This window comes from Chanodichthys erythropterus, chromosome 24, assembly GCF_024489055.1.
Source record: "Chanodichthys erythropterus isolate Z2021 chromosome 24, ASM2448905v1, whole genome shotgun sequence".
Lineage (NCBI taxonomy): Eukaryota > Metazoa > Chordata > Actinopteri > Cypriniformes > Xenocyprididae > Chanodichthys > Chanodichthys erythropterus.
Genome location: NC_090244.1, coordinates 10620159 through 10638478, shown reverse-complemented (window position 1 = coordinate 10638478; position 18320 = coordinate 10620159). Strand labels below are relative to the sequence as shown.

At 38.8% G+C, this 18320-nt stretch overlaps 1 protein-coding gene across 13 annotated transcripts in view; it reads left to right on the top strand.

Annotated features, from left to right (window-relative positions):
• The window catches only part of akap13 (A-kinase anchoring protein 13), a 114027-nt gene that overhangs the window by 82670 nt on the left and 13037 nt on the right, over positions 1–18320 (top strand). For 9 of the 13 annotated variants that reach the window (XM_067379096.1, XM_067379102.1, XM_067379101.1 and 6 more), the window contains 13 exons: positions 882–924; positions 2264–2378; positions 7166–7328; positions 12969–13036; positions 13217–13283; positions 13381–13531; positions 14573–14682; positions 14774–14920; positions 15051–15298; positions 15412–15537; positions 16202–16319; positions 16403–16654; positions 18230–18306. In XM_067379096.1, coding sequence (XP_067235197.1) covers positions 882–924; positions 2264–2378; positions 7166–7328; positions 12969–13036; positions 13217–13283; positions 13381–13531; positions 14573–14682; positions 14774–14920; positions 15051–15298; positions 15412–15537; positions 16202–16319; positions 16403–16654; positions 18230–18306 — 1685 coding nt within the window. The remainder of the gene's footprint in view (positions 1–881; positions 925–2263; positions 2379–7165; positions 7329–12968; positions 13037–13216; positions 13284–13380; positions 13532–14572; positions 14683–14773; positions 14921–15050; positions 15299–15411; positions 15538–16201; positions 16320–16402; positions 16655–18229; positions 18307–18320) is intronic. The other 4 variants (XM_067379099.1, XM_067379097.1, XM_067379095.1 and 1 more) reach the window with 4 other exon arrangements.

The window sequence follows — 18320 nt, the reverse complement described above, 5'->3', positions numbered from 1 at the left end:
CTTGCGATTCTTTTGCCAAGAATCCCACGTCTGACAGAAAAATGGTATTTTACTAAGCACATACTTTTACTCAAGTCATTCCTGCAGATTATTGGACGGATGTCACGGATAGCAGGTCTCCCGAATGAGACATTGCCACGTCTGTGTAGTTTCCTTCCATTGGCTCCATCTCTTGCCATGTCTTTGAGTCATTCAAATCCACATAAACACATTTCATAGCACTGCTTTTAGATTTCACAGATGCTTAGAGTTCCTTGTAAAAAGAAATGTCTACATAGCAAAGAAAGCATATAAAGCTGTCACCTGAACATGGTTATTCAAAGCAAATATCTGATTGCATCAATGGTTCATTGTTTAAGAGATATATAACATTTTATATCTTAATATGCAGAGTAAATTATACTGACCCTACAGGCTAAAAGCAAAAATGATGTCAACATTTGAACTGGGAAAATAAATGTTTTTGTATTGCTCTTTTTCTTGATATGAACATTTGTCACATGTATCATAAACGATCTACTGTACAAACACAGTGTAGTAGTTTACTATAGAAGGCAAAACAATAGCAAGTTTCTCCAGTCCTTTCAAAACATAAGTTATTTCATCTTTAACAGTTTTTGTGGTTGCAGAACAATTTCAGTGTTGTACAAATATGGCATTTCGCTTGAAAAATTGCCTCTCTTTGTTCTCTGCAGGGCTGCTCCTTAGACTTTATTCAGACCATACAACTACTTGTGTAATTTCTTTTGTACAAGTACAAAACTCCAGAGGCTCACTACAGTGATTTAATAGTGACAGAGGTTCTATGGTCTCATTCGTGTCATTTAGTTAGCGGTCCTGTGCCCACTGTACTTTAATCAGAAGTTTTTCTCTTGTTTCAGGATTGGGCTCGTTCACAGGTACATCAGGATCATTAGAATACAGGTATGACACATGTATGTACATGCTAATAGGCTACATGTTAGTGTGTGTGTGTGTGTATACACACACATTTTGACTTTACTTTTAGCCTTAACTTCTTTGTCACATAGATTTGAATAGAATAATCAGAAAAATAAAACACAATGAATTGTATTAAAGGGTTAGTTCACCCAAAAATCTAAATTCTGTCATTAATTACTCACCCTCATGTCGTTTCACACCCATAAGACCTTCGTTCATCTTCAGAACACAAATTAAGATATTTTTGATAAAATCCAATGAGGCCTCCATTGACAGCAAGATAATTTACTCTTTCAAGGCCCAGAAAGCTACTAAAGACATATTTAAAATAGTTCATGTGACTACAGTGGTTCAACCTTAAAGTTATGAAGCGACGAGAATACTTTTTGTGCACCAAAAAAATAAAGACTTCACGAAGCTTTGTAGCTTTACAAATCTTTTGTTTCAAATCAGTGGTTCGGAGCGTGTATCAAACTGTAAAAGTCATGTGATTTCAGTAAACGAGGCTTCGTTACGTCATAAGTGTTTTGACATTTCAATAGTTCATGTTACTTTGGCAGTTTGATGCACGCTCTGAACCACTGATTCGACACAAAATACTTGTAAAGCTTCGAAGCTTCATGAAGCAGTGTTTTGAAATCAACCATCACTAGATATTGTTGAATAAAGTCGTTATTTTGTTGTTTTTGCACACAAAAAGTATTCTCAATGCTTCGTAACATTAAGATTGAACCACTGTAGTCACATGAGCCGCCTTTAATACCTTTCTGGACCTTGAAAGTGTAAATTATCTTGCTGTCAATGGAGGCCTCATTGGGTTTTATCAAAAATATCTTAATTTGTGTTCCGAAGATGAACGAAGGTCTTACGGATGTGGAACGACACATCCGAATTAATGACAGAATTTTCATTTCTGGGTGAGCTAACACTTTAAACATAACATTACATCAGGGTTTCCCAAACTGGGGTTAGTAAAGGAACTGCAGTGGGGTTCATAAGTTGATGAAAAGGTAATAATTAAACCATAAAATGGAATATTTTCAAATAAAAATAATCAAAATAAACACAAAAAAGTTTCAATAATTTATTTATGCTGTGTGGCCTCTGACTTGTGTAATTTCACTAAATTGGAAGACTTTCTGAAAATAAACAAGTCATAGGCTGTTTTAAAAAGGACAATTTAAAAGATAATATAATATTATATTATATTCATACTTGCAGTGTATCGGACTCAAAACGCATGTATAACTGCTAGGCCGCAGCTCCAACACTATTCTCAGTTTCAAATTTTACCCTTTATGTTGTCTTTTGTCTCATTCAGTATATCAGAAGAGGATCCAGGTCCGTTACCGAGTGACAGTGAAGGCAAAGTTGTTGGAACCAAAGTGAGCAGGACATTCAGTTACCTCAAGAGCAAGATGAGCAAGAAGAACAAGGTTGGTATAAAATGGATCAGATTTTAGTATATGTATATGTGTGTGTGTTTACGCAATATGTGACCACAAAAACCAGTCATAAGGATCAATTTTTTGAAATTGAGATTTATACATTATCTGAAAGCTGAATAAATAAGCTTTCCATTGATGTATGGTTTGTTAGGATTTGGCCGAGATACAACTATTTGAAAATCTGGAATCTGAGGGTGCAAAAAAAATCATAATATTGAGAAAATCACCTTTAAAGTTGTCCAAATGAAGTCCTTAGCAATGCATATCCACTCACAAAAATACATTTTTTTATATATATTTACCGTGGGAAATTTACAAAATATCTTCATAGAACATGATCTTACTTAATATCCTATTGATTTTTGGCATAAAAGAAAAATTGATAATTTTGAACCATACTATGTATTGTTGGCTATTGCTACATATATACCCACTTATACACTTATGGGGACTGTTTTGGGGTCCAGGGTCACATATTATCATTATCATATTGTATTACATATTATATTATCTTTTAAACAGATTGCATTGTGTTATGTATATATATATTCAATTGATAATATGACTCATCTGTAGATAAATTAAGATTCTTCCGATCGAAAACCAATACATTTACTGCATGTCAGATCTTATAAGTGGAAACGGATGTTATCATTTTATTTTGGCTCATATCAGTCTGAGCTAATGGCTTTGACGCAGCAGCATGCACCTGCTATTTAACTTTGAGGTTTTCACTCTGTGGTTCCTGTAGATGGAGAGGTTGCTGATGTGAAAGCTTTCAGCAAGCCCTGCACTATCCGAGGTTGTTAGACGCTTGCAGAGTTTGCTCTTGCGCAGGCAACATTGTGCACTCTTTGTCTGTCGTGTAAGGGCTCACAGTAGGGAAGTTCAACAGGATGTAGAAGCAAGCTGTGGTCTCGGTATGGCTCCGTTTAAATATACTGTCACAGACACATTGGCTTCAGAGCCCCTGAAATTCTGTGAAAACACACATGTTAAAATGTATTACATCACAGTTTCAGAGAACCATAATGACACATTTAAGATGTTCACATGAACCAGCTGGGCCACCATATATGGTCTTTAAATATGATTATTTAGGAGATTATATGCACTTTTTGACCTAAGAAAATCACAAACTTTGACTTAATCTTAACCCAATACTTAAACTTTTGATAATTAGGTAAGTGACATAGACAGGAAATGCATTTTAACAGTCTCCTTGGGTCTGAATTAATTGCAGCGTCGATTGGAAATTTGATTCAGATCGAATGGGCTAAACAACACAATGCAAACAAACAAGCTGCCTCATGTAGTAGGGAGGGTCTATGGTAAAAGGAAGTGCACTGTGTCTTTAAGTTGAGCACACAAATGTGAAAGACGAAAGAAAGAAACTGCAGCAGTCTCTAAACTCTCTAAGTCACTTCCTCTGGCTGACTCGCTTGCTCTTCGTCATGGGAACTTGTGTGTTTGTGTAGACGGATACAATCTCATCTGCAATACATTCAGGCCAGTGTACTTACTGGCTACCTGCATCTGGGATGTCTACGTTGTGTCGTAGGTTTTTACCGCAGGGTCGGTCACTGAAGATCAAGAATACTGGTGGTGTGGTTGAGGTAGGACTGTGATACCAAAGACCAGATATTGTTGCTGTTGTTATAATTTTTTTTTTTTTTTTTTGGTAACATTTTACAATAAGGTTCATATTAACTAACATGAACTAACCATGAGCAACTTTTTGTTACTGTATTTACTAATCTTCATTAACGTTAGTTAATGAAAATACAGTTGTTCATTGTTAGTTCATGTTAGTTCACAGTGCATTAACTAATATTAACAAGATTTTAATAATGTATTAGTAAATGTTGAAATTAACATTAACAAAGATTAATAAATGCTGTAGAAGTGCAGTTCATTATAAGTTCATGTTAACTAATGAAGCTTATAGTAAAGTATTAACGTTATTTTTTAATCATGAATATTGAAAAAGAGACATTTGTTTGGATGTTGTGGTGTGTTTGTGAATATTATGTTTAGAGGTTTGATGTAAAATTTATTTAATTGGCTTGGCAACTTATTTTACCTTTTTTTTTTTATGTGCGGAGATCATCATTTCATCACAGTTGAGAAATATCTGAATTACTTCTGCTGGTTTTTGTTTTGTTTTTTTTATTGGTGGACTTGCTTTGACATGTTTTTACAATTTCGGCATGTTTAAACTCTTTGGGAAGTGCACTTTGACCCTCTTTCTTCCGATACAATTTGTAGCCAATTTTGTAATATAAAGCCACTCATCTGCCATACTAGTTCAGTAAATTTACTCAATTGTTTACTTATTTAGCAGTTATGGGATATTAAGAATTAATCAGACACGTTTTAATCCTTGTGAGTTTTCTTTTTCTTTTGTGGCTTACATGAGATCATAATCTTGGTATAGGACTGTCTGCTGTAGGAGCAGATCAGACAGGATTTTGTAATCAGGGTGGTCTGTGAAACTGGCCACAGTCAATGGTTTATATGTGTGATTCCACATCTTTTTCTCTAGCGCATTACTGTAATTGAGCATGCTGTGGTTTTGACACTTCATGCAATGTGTCAGAGAAACAAGATGGATGGATGGATGGATAGAGATAGAGAGAGATAGAGAGAGATAGAGAGAGAGATAGAGAGATAGAGAGATGGATGGATGGATGGATGGATGGATGGATGGATGGATGGATGGATGGATGGATGGATGGGTAGATGGATGGATGGGTAGATGGATGGATGGGTAGATGGGTGTGTAGGTAGGCATATAGATAGGGATGGATGGATGGATGAGTAGATGGGTGGATGGATTGGTGGGTAGGCAGGCAGATAGATATGGACTGATGGATGGATGGATGGATGGGTAGAGAGATAGAGATGGATGGTTGGGTGGGTAAATAGATAGGAAGATAGAGATAGAGATGGGTGAGTAGATGGGTGGATGAATGGGTGGTTAGGCAGATAGAGAGAGGGGGGGGTGGATGGATGGGTAGGGGGAGAAAGAGAGAAAGAGGAGACAGATGAGTGGGTGGGTGGGTAGGCAGATAGATATGGATGGATGGGTAGGTAGAGAGATAGAGGGATGATGGATGGGTGAGTAGATGGGTGGATGATCGGGTGGATAGGTAGGTATGTAGAGAGATAGGGATGGATGGATGGATGGATGGATGGATGGGTGGATGGATGGAAGAGTAGGTGGGTGGATGGATGGGTGTATAGTTAGAAAGAAGAGGATGGATGGATGGATGGATGGGTGAGTAGATGGGTGAGTAGATGGGTGAGTAGATGGGTGAGTAGATGGGTGAGTAGATGGGTGAGTAGATGGGTGAGTAGATGGGTGAGTAGATGGGTGAGTAGATGGGTGAGTAGATGGGTGAGTAGATGGGTGAGTAGATGGGTGAGTAGATGGGTGAGTAGATGGGTGAGTAGATGGGTGAGTAGATGGGTGAGTAGATGGGTGAGTAGATGGGTGAGTAGATGGGTGAGTAGATGGGTGAGTAGATGGGTGAGTAGATGGGTGAGTAGATGGGTGAGTAGATGGGTGAGTAGATGGGTGAGTAGATGGGTGAGTAGATGGGTGAGTAGATGGGTGAGTAGATGGGTGAGTAGATGGGTGAGTAGATGGGTGAGTAGATGGGTGAGTAGATGGGTGAGTAGATGGGTGAGTAGATGGGTGAGTAGATGGGTGAGTAGATGGGTGAGTAGATGGGTGAGTAGATGGGTGAGTAGATGGGTGAGTAGATGGGTGAGTAGATGGGTGAGTAGATGGGTGAGTAGATGGGTGAGTAGATGGGTGAGTAGATGGGTGAGTAGATGGGTGAGTAGATGGGTGAGTAGATGGGTGAGTAGATGGGTGAGTAGATGGGTGAGTAGATGGGTGAGTAGATGGGTGAGTAGATGGGTGAGTAGATGGGTGAGTAGATGGGTGAGTAGATGGGTGAGTAGATGGGTGAGTAGATGGGTGAGTAGATGGGTGAGTAGATGGGTGAGTAGATGGGTGAGTAGATGGGTGAGTAGATGGGTGAGTAGATGGGTGAGTAGATGGGTGAGTAGATGGGTGAGTAGATGGGTGGGTAGGTAGAAAGAAAGGGATGGATGGGTGGATGGTTGGGTGGGTAGGTAGGTATGTAGAGAGATAGAGATGGATGGATGGATGGATGGATGGATGGATGGATGGATGGATGGATGGATGGATGGATGAGTAGATGGGTGGATGTTTGGGTTGGTAGGTAGGTATGTAGAGCGATATGGATGGATGGGTGGATGGGTGGATGAGTAGATGGATGGATGGATGGATGGATGGATGGGTAGAAAGAAAGGGATGGATGGATGGATGGATGGATGGCTGAGTAGATGCGTGGATGGTTGAGTGGGTAGGTATGTAGAGAGATAGAGGTGGATGGATGGATAATACAGTAGGTAGAGATAGATAGATAAAATAGCGATAGATACATGTGCAAGATGAAGTGTGCGTCATCCCTGCAGTTGGAGATGAAGGATGAATATGAATGAAAGTATTGATTGTGGAGCTGATGAGGTTTATCCTGATGGATGCAGCAATGGTCTGCTGACTCTGTGAGTTTTATGATTGATGTGCCCCGTTCCCATTTAATCTCTATCTGTCCCGGGACCCCTCTGTAATTGAGAGTCTAATACACAGTTCTGGCTCTCCGCCAGCTGCCGTAGTGCTGAACATCACACATCTACACTCACATTTATTTATTCACCTTGTGTTTTGTATTTTGCAGGAGAAGGAGAAAGAGAAGAATAAGGACCGTGAGCGAGATGCCAAAGACAAGGAGAGGAGAGCCTCAAACGGGCATCTCTTCACTGCCATCATGGCATTACCCACAACCCTCTGCCATCAGTGCAACAAACCCATCAACACTAAAGATGCTTTCCTCTGCACCAGTAAGAGTACATCTCTTATTATAGAGTATAGAACTCTTTTCTATTCTCTATAATCTGTTTGATTTAAAATGTATTTGGATCTCTATCAGTTGTGTTTTTATTAAATGAAATGTGTGCAAAAACAAAATGTTGGTAAAATACTGCTCTGTTCCACTCTACGCACTCGTTCCGCTCTCTTGTGTTTTGCTATAGGCTGGCGTCTTTTTTTGGCACTTCCTCCTTTACTGTCATTTGCAGCCGTGTGCTTCAGAATTTAATTTACTGCTGCGAAAGTGTTTTTTGCAGAAGCTTGCATCGCAAGAGATTCACACAGGAAGTGGGTTAAATAAATTTGATCCATAGAGTGTCTCTAGAAATAACAAAGCTGCTTTAATTGGACAGTCTGCCTTTGGGATCTTATTTAGCCACAGGTTTCTAGAGAGACACTCTTGTGTCCAATATGTGTGGAGAATTGGGTTGTTATGCATCTCAGTACAGCTTTAAAGAAATGAAGGGAGAAAAAAAAATGGAGTAAGAATCAAGGCTATCTGCCCAGTCAGGCATTACACAGTGTTGCATCACTGTCGCTCCACCCGCACACAGCTGGCGAGGTTCACCGCTGCACTGAGTCCAGTCATTGCACTGGAACATCCTGTCAGCACGCCGCTACTGCCATACTTTAGCGCTCTCTGTTTGTTGTTCTCAGAGGATGTGCTGGCAGACTCATTACCGTTTCCTCTCGTTTCCCAAAAGTGACTGACATTTTTTAGGGTGGGGGGTTTGGTTTTGGTTTGATTAGATCTCTGAAAGTCATGTTTTTTTTTGTTTTGTTTTTTTGTTTTTTTTTTAGTGGGTAATGGGTTTTGGGATTGTTTTTTTGTTGTTGTTGTTTTTTTTTGTTTTGTTTTTTAAATACATTATAATTACAAAAAATGAAATTAAGAAAAAAAATCATTTTTAAAATATGGGTTGCCTGAAAAGAAACAAAGACTATAGGTATAGAAAGACGGTTCACTCCTATTACTTATGAATGGAAGAAACTAGTTGTGTCCCAAATGACACACTATACACTATGCACTTATACACTGTGTACTTAAGCACTCATCCATTGTATAAGGTTATTTTGTCATTTAACATCAGCGTCTGATAGCCCCTCCCCTCCGGTACGTAAGCTGCGACAGTTGAGTGCATTAAAGCCCTGGGTATGGCTGTTTCTCAATAGGCGTTCTTCAGCGATCTTGCGTCCTTGTGTTCTTGCTTTACGTCATCATCAACCGTCGAAGTTCATTCCAATACTCAAGAACGCAAGAACGGAGGACGCATGAAAGTACCCGGATGTGTTCTTGATATCGAGGATGCATCGAATGCAAACTTGAGGGAATCGAACCGTTAAAAATCCCAGAAGACGCTGCGGCGGTCGACTTACAGAAGCCTGTAAGCTTTGAAGTTCACGTGAGATTCCAGCTACAATCTCGCAAATACGTGACGGCTCGTGAAAGTAAACCGTTTGTTTTGCTTAATTTTAATAAAATGATAACCTGAAGAAAGCCTGCAGTATTTTTATTGACATATAAAAAATAATCTTAACATTGACAAAGCATAACAGCCAACTCATTTTCGTAAATACACGCGGTGAAATAAAAATAATTATATGAAAACAATGTCTAGAATTATATGAAATATTTTTTTTGAACAGTATGACATTTGTTTGTGATGTTATGTTGTATTTACTGTGCATTAGCTACTTATAATATGCTGGGACGGTCAGTTGGTCAGTTGAGCAACAAGATCGCAGCACATCTCAATTCTCAAATGATGCGTTCTCTGTCCTCGCGTCCTTCCGAGATCGTTCTTTCAAGGTCGCCTGGTAAGACCGGACTCCACGAGAACGCAAGTCCGTTCTCTGCATTCTTGGAATTGAGAAACAGCCTATACTTCGGCTGTCCGTGTTCGTGCACCGGCCAGGGTGTTCGGCCAGCCGCTAGCCCTCCACATGACGAAAATTACGTCATGCGGAGGGCTCGCGGCTGGCCGCACACCCTGGCCGCATGCAGGCCAAATTTCGAGACCGCGCGGACAGTCCGCGTGCAACAGCGCATGCGAAAGCAGGATAGAAGATTCCACTCGGTGGCAATACGCACAGTATTGAGCACATTGTTCAGCCATCAAAGAAGAGTGTGAAAAGACCGGTTTAAAAACACACTTGAAAAAAAGAGAAATACACGACAATGGACAGCGAACTTGACCAGCATTTGTGCGAAGAGATTAGAAAGTAACCACATTTATACAATTCATGTTTGAAAGAGTACAAAGACGTGTTTATGGTGGCAAATTCATGTAGGGGGATAAGTAAAATATGGGAAAGGATGCACTTTTCTTCTCCGATTATGCCCAGTGAATGTCACACTGATGACAGACACAGTGCTGCTCTCTGATGTCTGGTAGAGCATAGAAAAAAATTGTACTGCGCATGTGATGAACGCGGCCATCCGCGCGCATTCGTGGTGTAGTATACTTTGAAAGACGCGCAGACGTGACTGCGCGCGTGACGCGTCCGGGCGCGGAAAGTGAAGTACACCCGGAGCTTAAAGCGGACTGTCCGTGGACTGTCTCGAAATTTGGCCTGCACGGTGCACGAACGCGGACAGCCGAAGTATACCCGGGGCTTAAGTGTCCAACATTCCACACTTCAATTTTTCCGTTAAGTTAGTGCATCATTCGGGTATTTAAAGTGTACTATTTCTTTTTTGGAATTTGCAGTGTGAACGCACTACTCGCACTATTTGTACTTAAAAACGTCATAGAATAGTGCACAAGTACGCGAATTGGGACGCACCTACTGCAACGCGCAATATGGTGAAATGCGTCCCGCCTTCTAAGTAAAAGAGCCAATCGCTGACTGGTAAAGTCATTGCGTCACTGCATCTGCCGTTAGAAGCTCCGGTTCCCATAGAAACCTGAGACTCGCGCTTATGACTGCACATGCGCATTGGCTCATCTAACCTGAAAAATAAGCTTTTTTTTTAAACAGCATTTGAGCATAAGAAACAACATTTATGGGAAAGTTAAAGGTGCCCTAGAATCAAAAATTGAATTTATATTGGCATAGTTAAATAACAAGAATTCAGTACATCTAAAAAACATACATTGAGTTTCAAACCCCATTGCTTCCTCCTTCTTATATAAATCTCATTTGTTTAAAAGACTTCCGGAAAACACCCGGATCTCAACATAACACAGACTGTAACAGTCGGGATCATTTAATATGTATGAACCCAGTATTTGCATATGCCAGCCCTTGTTCAAGGCATTAGACAAGGAAAGGCAGTATTAACGTCTGGATCTGTGCACAGACAAGGTAAGCCAGCAAGAACAACAGTGAAAAATGGCAGATGGAGCAACAATAACTGACATGATCCATGATAACATGATATTTTTAGTGATATTTGTAAATTGTCTTTCTAAATGTTTCATTAGCATGTTGCTAATGTACTGTTAAATGTGGTTAAAGTTACCATCGTTTCTTACTGTATTCACGGAGACAAGAGCCGTCGCTATTTTCATTTTTAAACATGTGCAGTCTGTATAATGCATAAACACAACTTCATTCTTTATAAATCTCTCCAACAGTGTAGAATTAGCCATCAGCCATGGAGCATAGCCTCAAACTCATTCAGAATCAAACGTAACCATCTAAATAAATACTTTACTCGCATAATTCAAAGCATGCATACAGCATGCATGACGAACATCTTGTAAAGATCCATTTGAGGGTTATATTAGCTGTGTGAACTTTGTAAATGCACTGTATCGAGAGCTCGTGTGGCATGGAGCACGCAATTTAAAGGGGCGGCGCTGCCAAAATCAGTGTATAGTTAATGATGCCCCAAAATAGACAGTTAAACAAAAATTATTAAAAAAAATCTATGGGGTATTTTGAGCTGAAACTTCACAGACACATTCAGGAGACACCTTAGACTTATATTACATCTTGTGAAAAAGCATTCTTGGGCACCTTTAATGTCAGATTTTGTTGCTTATTTGAAATATGTTATTTAAAGGGATAGTTCGCCCAAAAATGAAAATGATCCTATGATTTACTCACCATCAAGCCATCCCAGGTGTATCTTCGTTGAGACAAGTCGATTTGCAGCGGAAGAGTATCATTTGACATAACGAACACGGAGGCGCAGAGGATAGAGCAAAACAAATCACTGGTAATGGATTATAAAATGATATAAAATGTTATAAAATTATAAGTTTTAAAGAGAAATGTCAGAGGATTTCGACATAAAAGAACAGGAACTTAAATTTGTTGCATAGCCCTATTTGTTTGAACTGCGAGAGGCGTCTAAGCTTACAAAACTCCTACTGTACATCCTGCGTCATACATCGCGTCAGAGGATTTCTCATTTGGCGCAAGTCGACTTGCACATTCTGCGTACGGTCATCTGCTGGAAGCTAGTTATTTGAATTTAAAAAGTTTTAAATATGGATATTTTTCTTACAAAACCACATCGCTTCAGTTCAAAAGTCCTTTATTGACCCCCTGGAGTCATATGGATTACCTTTTTTTTTTATGGATGGATGCATTATTTTTGGCTTCAAAAATATTAAGCATTGATGCCATAGCATGACTTTCACTGCTAATTCATTTGGAAAAGTGCTGCCCTTCATTACTTCAAACTCAATACTCTGTTTTACCATTCAAAAAACAGTAATATAGTGAAATATTACAATTTAAAAGGGCTATTTTTTATTTTAATATGTTTTAAAATGTAATTTTCAGCAGCCGTTATTCCAGTTTTCAATGTCACATGATCCTTCAGAAATTGCTTACCATTTGCTGTTGATGATGATTTTGACGAAACATTTCTTATTACTATCAATGTTGAAAACTGGTGCTGCTTAATGAAAAAATCTTCCTGACTCCACGCTAGTGTATGTTTGTTTTCTTATAAAACAGTCACTTTCCGTGACTGCGTGGGGTTTTGCTGGAGAAGTTGTGTAGGAGTGGGGAAAGTTGCAGGGAAATGATGATAATCTCGACACCCTCGGACGTGTAGGTTGTTTGTCTAGCAGCCCTTGATGCCATCGTGCACATGATCTTGTTTGTGGTTTTGCATTTTAAATCACTTTTGGGTGTGTCTAACTCTGCTGTAGTTTTGTGGTCATGAAGTGCAAAGTACACTAACAGAGAAAGACAAAAGAACCATTCGTGCAGGTATGTTTTGACTGAAAGTTAGCATTAAAGGTAGCTTTTTTGTTTAGCATGACATTGATAGTAAATCTGCATAACATCAAATCAGTACGTTTATAACATTTATATATTGTGTATGAACTTCTGAAACTCACAATGTTAGCTTGTTTTCATGAGAAAATGAGTATAAACAATGACTCAACCGAAGTGTTTGTGGCTAAATTTGTGGAAAACATCAGCTGATTGGCATAGGTGGAGACATGCAGGAAAAGGCTAATCTCACTCTCTCCTTCACGAAGGGGGAAGCAGAAATCTTCCAGATGTCTATTGTTTACTGCTATTTTACAGCTTCAGGCTCATTCTTTCTGCTTTTGGATGAAATTTAGTGGAATATTGCTTTAAACTGATGGATAAACGCCTGTGCTTTCAGTCCTGACCGTATAGTTTGTGTGTGTTTTCAGATTGCAATGCACATGTCCACAAAGGTTGCAGAGAAAGTCTTCCTGTTTGTGCTAAGGTCAAAATGAAGGTAATTCATTGTCTTTTATCTTGGTTCTTATCATAAACAGGGCTATTGCTTTTTTTTTATATATTTCTTTGTTATATTCAAATTATTGTTGTTCTATGACCAAAACTATAGGAATAATATGATTGAAGAGAATGTTTACCCAAAAATAAAGATTGTCTTCTATTAAAATACTTCTTTCAGCAGCAAAAACAGCAGCAGACCGTTACAGATTCTGCCTCGATGCCTGGTGTTACGCTTCGAAGTAAAAGTAAACTCCTCACACAATCATGTATTTCTTTGTTTTATGTATTTCTTTTTTATTTGCATCTATCAAAAATCTGACCATTTGCTGTTGATCTGTTTAGCCCTCCCGGCGCGAGAACGTCCTTGGTCCGCCATTTCCATTCCCGATGACCAACCCGCTCCTCTCGCCCCTTCTCGGAAAAGCCCCAGCAGTATCATGTCTTTCAACAGCAACCCGCTGTCCAAGAGCATGTCCATTAATAACATTGCAGGGTCAGTGCTGTTGCTAGCTGAAAACATACAGATGGTTTTAGATTTAATATTGAAATTGCTCATAAAATTACACGTTTGCCTCATTTTTTTTTTTCTTGGAATTACTGCAAGATTTCATCTCTTTTAGTTTATTCTTTACTGTTGCATTTAATTCATTATTATAAAACTGTTGAGAATTGTGTCTTTAAAGGAATAGTTCACCCAAAAATGAAATTTCTGTCATTAATTACTCATTTCATTCCAAATCTGTTAGACTTTCATTCATCTTCGAAACGCAAATGAAAATCTTTTTAATGAAATCTGAGGTCTTTCTGTCCCTACATTGACAGCTGTGCAACTACCACTTTGACGCTTCAAAGAGTTCATGTAGAGATCGTAAAACTAATCCATATGAATTTGAGCAGTTTAGTCCAAATTTTCTCAAGAGACGATCACTTTATATGATAAACAGATTGAATTTAGATTTATATTTACATAAAGATTCATCAACTCACACAGTTCAACTCATCAGTTGTGGTAAACAGAAGCTGTGAAAACCCATTAGGTTTATTCTCATGTGTTGCGCAACACATTTGAGCTTCCGCAAGAACCATTGAGGTTTGTTCTCGCGCATCATGCAAGTTCAGTTAAGCTTCTGCTTATGTTCGCTAATCAGTGTTTATATGTGATTAAAAGCCTAAATTAAATATATTCATCATATAAAGCGATTGGGTCTCTTCTGAAAATAAATTTAGATTAAATCTTGCAATTTATATGCATTTGTTTCACAATCTCTTCATGGACTTTTTGAAGCCTTAAAGTGTCAGTTGCATAGATGTCTATGGAGGGACAGAAATCTTTCAGATTTCATCAAAAATATCTTAATTTGTGTTCTGAAGATGAACGAAAGTCTTACGGGTAATTTAGTAATTAATCACAGAATTTTCATTTTTGGGTGAACTAACCCTTTAATATTTTGATTGTGTAGTCATGGTTTTATAAAATCAGTACGGCCTTAAAACTTGCAGTATACAATATATCTTCTGCTCTTTGCATATACAGACAAATGGAAGAACCTCCTCTAAGAACTCTGAAGTTTCTGTCCCAGTCTACCGACTCCCTTCACAAGATCAGTAAAGTCACAGAGTCCACAGAATCTCTTACAGATGAGGGTAAGTCTCTTTATCTTGTACTGGAATCATTACCAATATTACCAAAGGATAAAAGTCAACAGGATTGTTCTGATTGGTTTATGTGCGGCAGGTACAGAGATGATGGACAGTCAGTTGATGGGAGAATTTGAAGCTGATGCCAAAGAGCTGGAGGCAGATTCTTGGAGCTTTACAGTAGACAAGAAATTCCTGAAACAGCTTAAAAAGGATGTTATCAAGAGGCAAGATGTCATCTACGGTAAGAATAACACCATACCCTCCCAAGAAGCTTCTGCTTTCACTTTGAACTTTGTGAGAAACTATTGAATGAGGTCATTAACACCCTTGTAAGGTCATGTGATAAAGTTTCTTCCTTCTCTCATTATCAGAGCTCATCCAGACAGAAATGCACCACGTGAGGACCTTGAAGATCATGGCTGATGTTTACAGTAAAGGGCTACTGAGAGAGGTTCAACTGGAGGTCCAGACTGTAGAGAAGATGTTCCCCATGGTAGATGAAGTTCTGGACTTGCACACACAGTTCTTCTCACACCTGCTTGAAAGGAAGAAAGAGTCAGGGAGCCAGGAAGAGGGCGGCTTTGTTATCCGAAAGATTGGCGACGTGCTGGTCTCTCAGGTAACATCAGGCTCAAACCTGTTTTGGAGCATCTATAGAAATGCATTGATTTGTAATGTCTGGGGCACTAGTATAAGTAACTTACAGTTTTTCCACTCTTTATTGATCTCTAGTTCTCAGGTTCCAGTGCCGACAGAATGAAGAAGGTCTATGGGAAGTTCTGCAGCAGACACAATGAAGCTGTGAACTTCTACAAGGAGCTTCACACCAAAGACAAACGTTTTCAAGCTTTTATCAAGGTAGCATATCAAATTATTTTGCCTTTATACATTTCTCAAATAGTCAAAACTGTTAGTAGCCTTAAAGGGATAGTTCACCAAAAATGAAAATTTGATGTTCATCTGCTTACCCCCAGGGCATCCAAGATGTAGGTGACTTTTTTTCTTCAGTCGAACGCAAATTATGATTTTTAACTGCAACCGCTGCCGTCTGTCAGTCAAATAATAGCAGTGGATAGGAAACTTCAACTATAACAGTAAATAAAACTAGTTGAGAGATAGGGTTGGACATAGTGGTGTATTAGAAGTAAAAAATGATATAAATACTGTTCGGTTTCTCACACAAACTGATCATTTCGTGTCTTAGGACATTAATGTGTCGTCACGAGCCGCAGGGTTTAATTTGGACTTGCCTAAGAAAGTTTTATTTACTGTTATAGTTGAAGTTCCTATCCACTGCTATTATTTGACTGACAGAGGGCAGCGGTTGCAGTTAAAAATCATAACTTGCGTTCGACTGAAGAAACAAATTCACCTACATCTTGGATGTACTGGGGGTAAGCAGATAAACATCAAATTTTCATTTTTGGGTGAACTATCCCTTTAAACGTTTAGTCTTTTGTTTCCTTCTCAAAACTCTAAAATGGAACCGCTCACATGTTTCACATCTGTTTCTATTTTCTAGAAAAAGATGAGCAGCTCTGTTGTCCGACGGCTAAGCATTCCTGAGTGTATATTGTTAGTCACACAAAGAATCACAAAGTATCCTGTGTTACTACAGAGAATACTGCAGCACACGAAAGGTACAACTAGTTGCTATTGTAGTCAGGCTATTTTTAATACCCTTATTTGTGGTGCTCCAGGTAATAGTCATGTTTCTTGACAGAAAATGAGGAGGACCATGCAGACGTAAGCCAAAGTCTAAAGTTGGTGAAAGAGGTGATTGCTGCCGTGGACAATAAAGTGAATGAGCATGAGAAGAAAAAGCGGTTAAAGGAAGTGTACAGTCGGACGGACAGCAAGTCCATCATGAGGATGAAAAGCGGGCAGATGTTTGCCAGAGAGGATCTGTTACGTGGGCGGAAGTTAATTCACGATGGGCCGCTACAGCTCAAGAACTCAGCTGGCAGGCTCAAGGGTGAGAACCAGTTTAATGGGTTTATTGATGAACGAATATATTGTATCTATATATATATATATATATATATATATATATATATATATATATATATATATATATATATATAGATATATAGATATATAGATATATAGATATAGATATAGATATATAGATAAAAAGTTAAAAACCACTCAATCCTGGCAACCACCTACAACACCCTAGCAACTACATAACAGCAACAACATAAAACCCACTCAGAACACCTTAGCAACTGCATAGCAACACCCTGGCAACCACCCACAACTCCCTAAGCAATAACATAATAGCAACATGTAAAAAAAAAAAAAAAAAACACATTAGCAACCACATGGCAACACCCTAGTAACAACCCGCAACACTTTAGCAAGCGCAGAACCAAAAGCTATAAACCATTCAGAACACTTTAGTATATGATTAACAATCACCTAGCAACCACATCCAATACTTTAATTGTCACATAAATAAATAAAAAAACAATTAGCAACACCTTAGCACCTGCCTAGCAATGCCCCAAAAACCAATCACAACACCTTGGCAACCATGTAACAACAGCAACATGCTAAAAACTACCCAGACAACCTTGTGGCAACACCCTAGCAACTACCCACAACACAGAACAGAAACAACAAGCTAAAAAACATTCAGAACACATTAGCAACCACATGGCAACACCCTAGTAACAACCCTCAACACTTTAGCAACTGCATAACAGCAACATCATGATAAAACCCACTCAGAACACCTTAGCAGCTACATAGCAACACCCTGGTAACCACATACAACTCCCTAGCAATTACATAACAACAACAACAACAACAACATGCTAAAAAAACACTCAGAACACCTTAGAAACCACATATTAATGCACTGGCATTGACAACCACATAACAGCAACATGTTAAAAAACACTTATAACACATAAGCAACCACATAGCAACACCCTGGTAACAACCCTCAACACTTTAGAAAGCACCAATCCAAAACAAGCTAAAAACCATTCAGAATACTTTAGCATTAAATTAACAACCATCTGGCAACCACATTCAAGACATTAGCTGTCACATAACAAAAAAAAAACACACTTAGGAACACCTTAGCAACTGTCTAGCAATGCCCCGGAAACCAATCACAACACCTTGGCAACTACTGTATGTAACAACAGCAACATGCTAAAAACTAGCAACCAATTACACTCTAGCACTCACTCACAACACCTTAGCAACCTCGTAGAAACACCCTAGCAACCACCCACAACACTTTAGGAACAGCAGAACAGAAACGACAAGCTAAAAACCATTTAGAACACCATAGCATCTGCATAACAACACCCTGGAAACCAGCCACAACAGATTAAATTTGTGGTGGTGAGTTTTTCATTCATATTTTATTCTGGTAATGTCAAAATCTACTTTTACAGTTAAAAATACAGTACCTGATAAACAACCTTGACTTTTCATTGACAGAACACAGTCATGTCTATCACCACAGAAACATACACCCACACTAACACAAACATGACCTGTTTTTTAATCTATCTGATGTGTTCTTCTCCAGATGTCCAGGCTTTGCTGCTGAGGGATGTGATTGTGTTCCTGCAGGAGAAAGATCAGAAGTACATATTCGCCTCTTTGGTACGCTTATAATT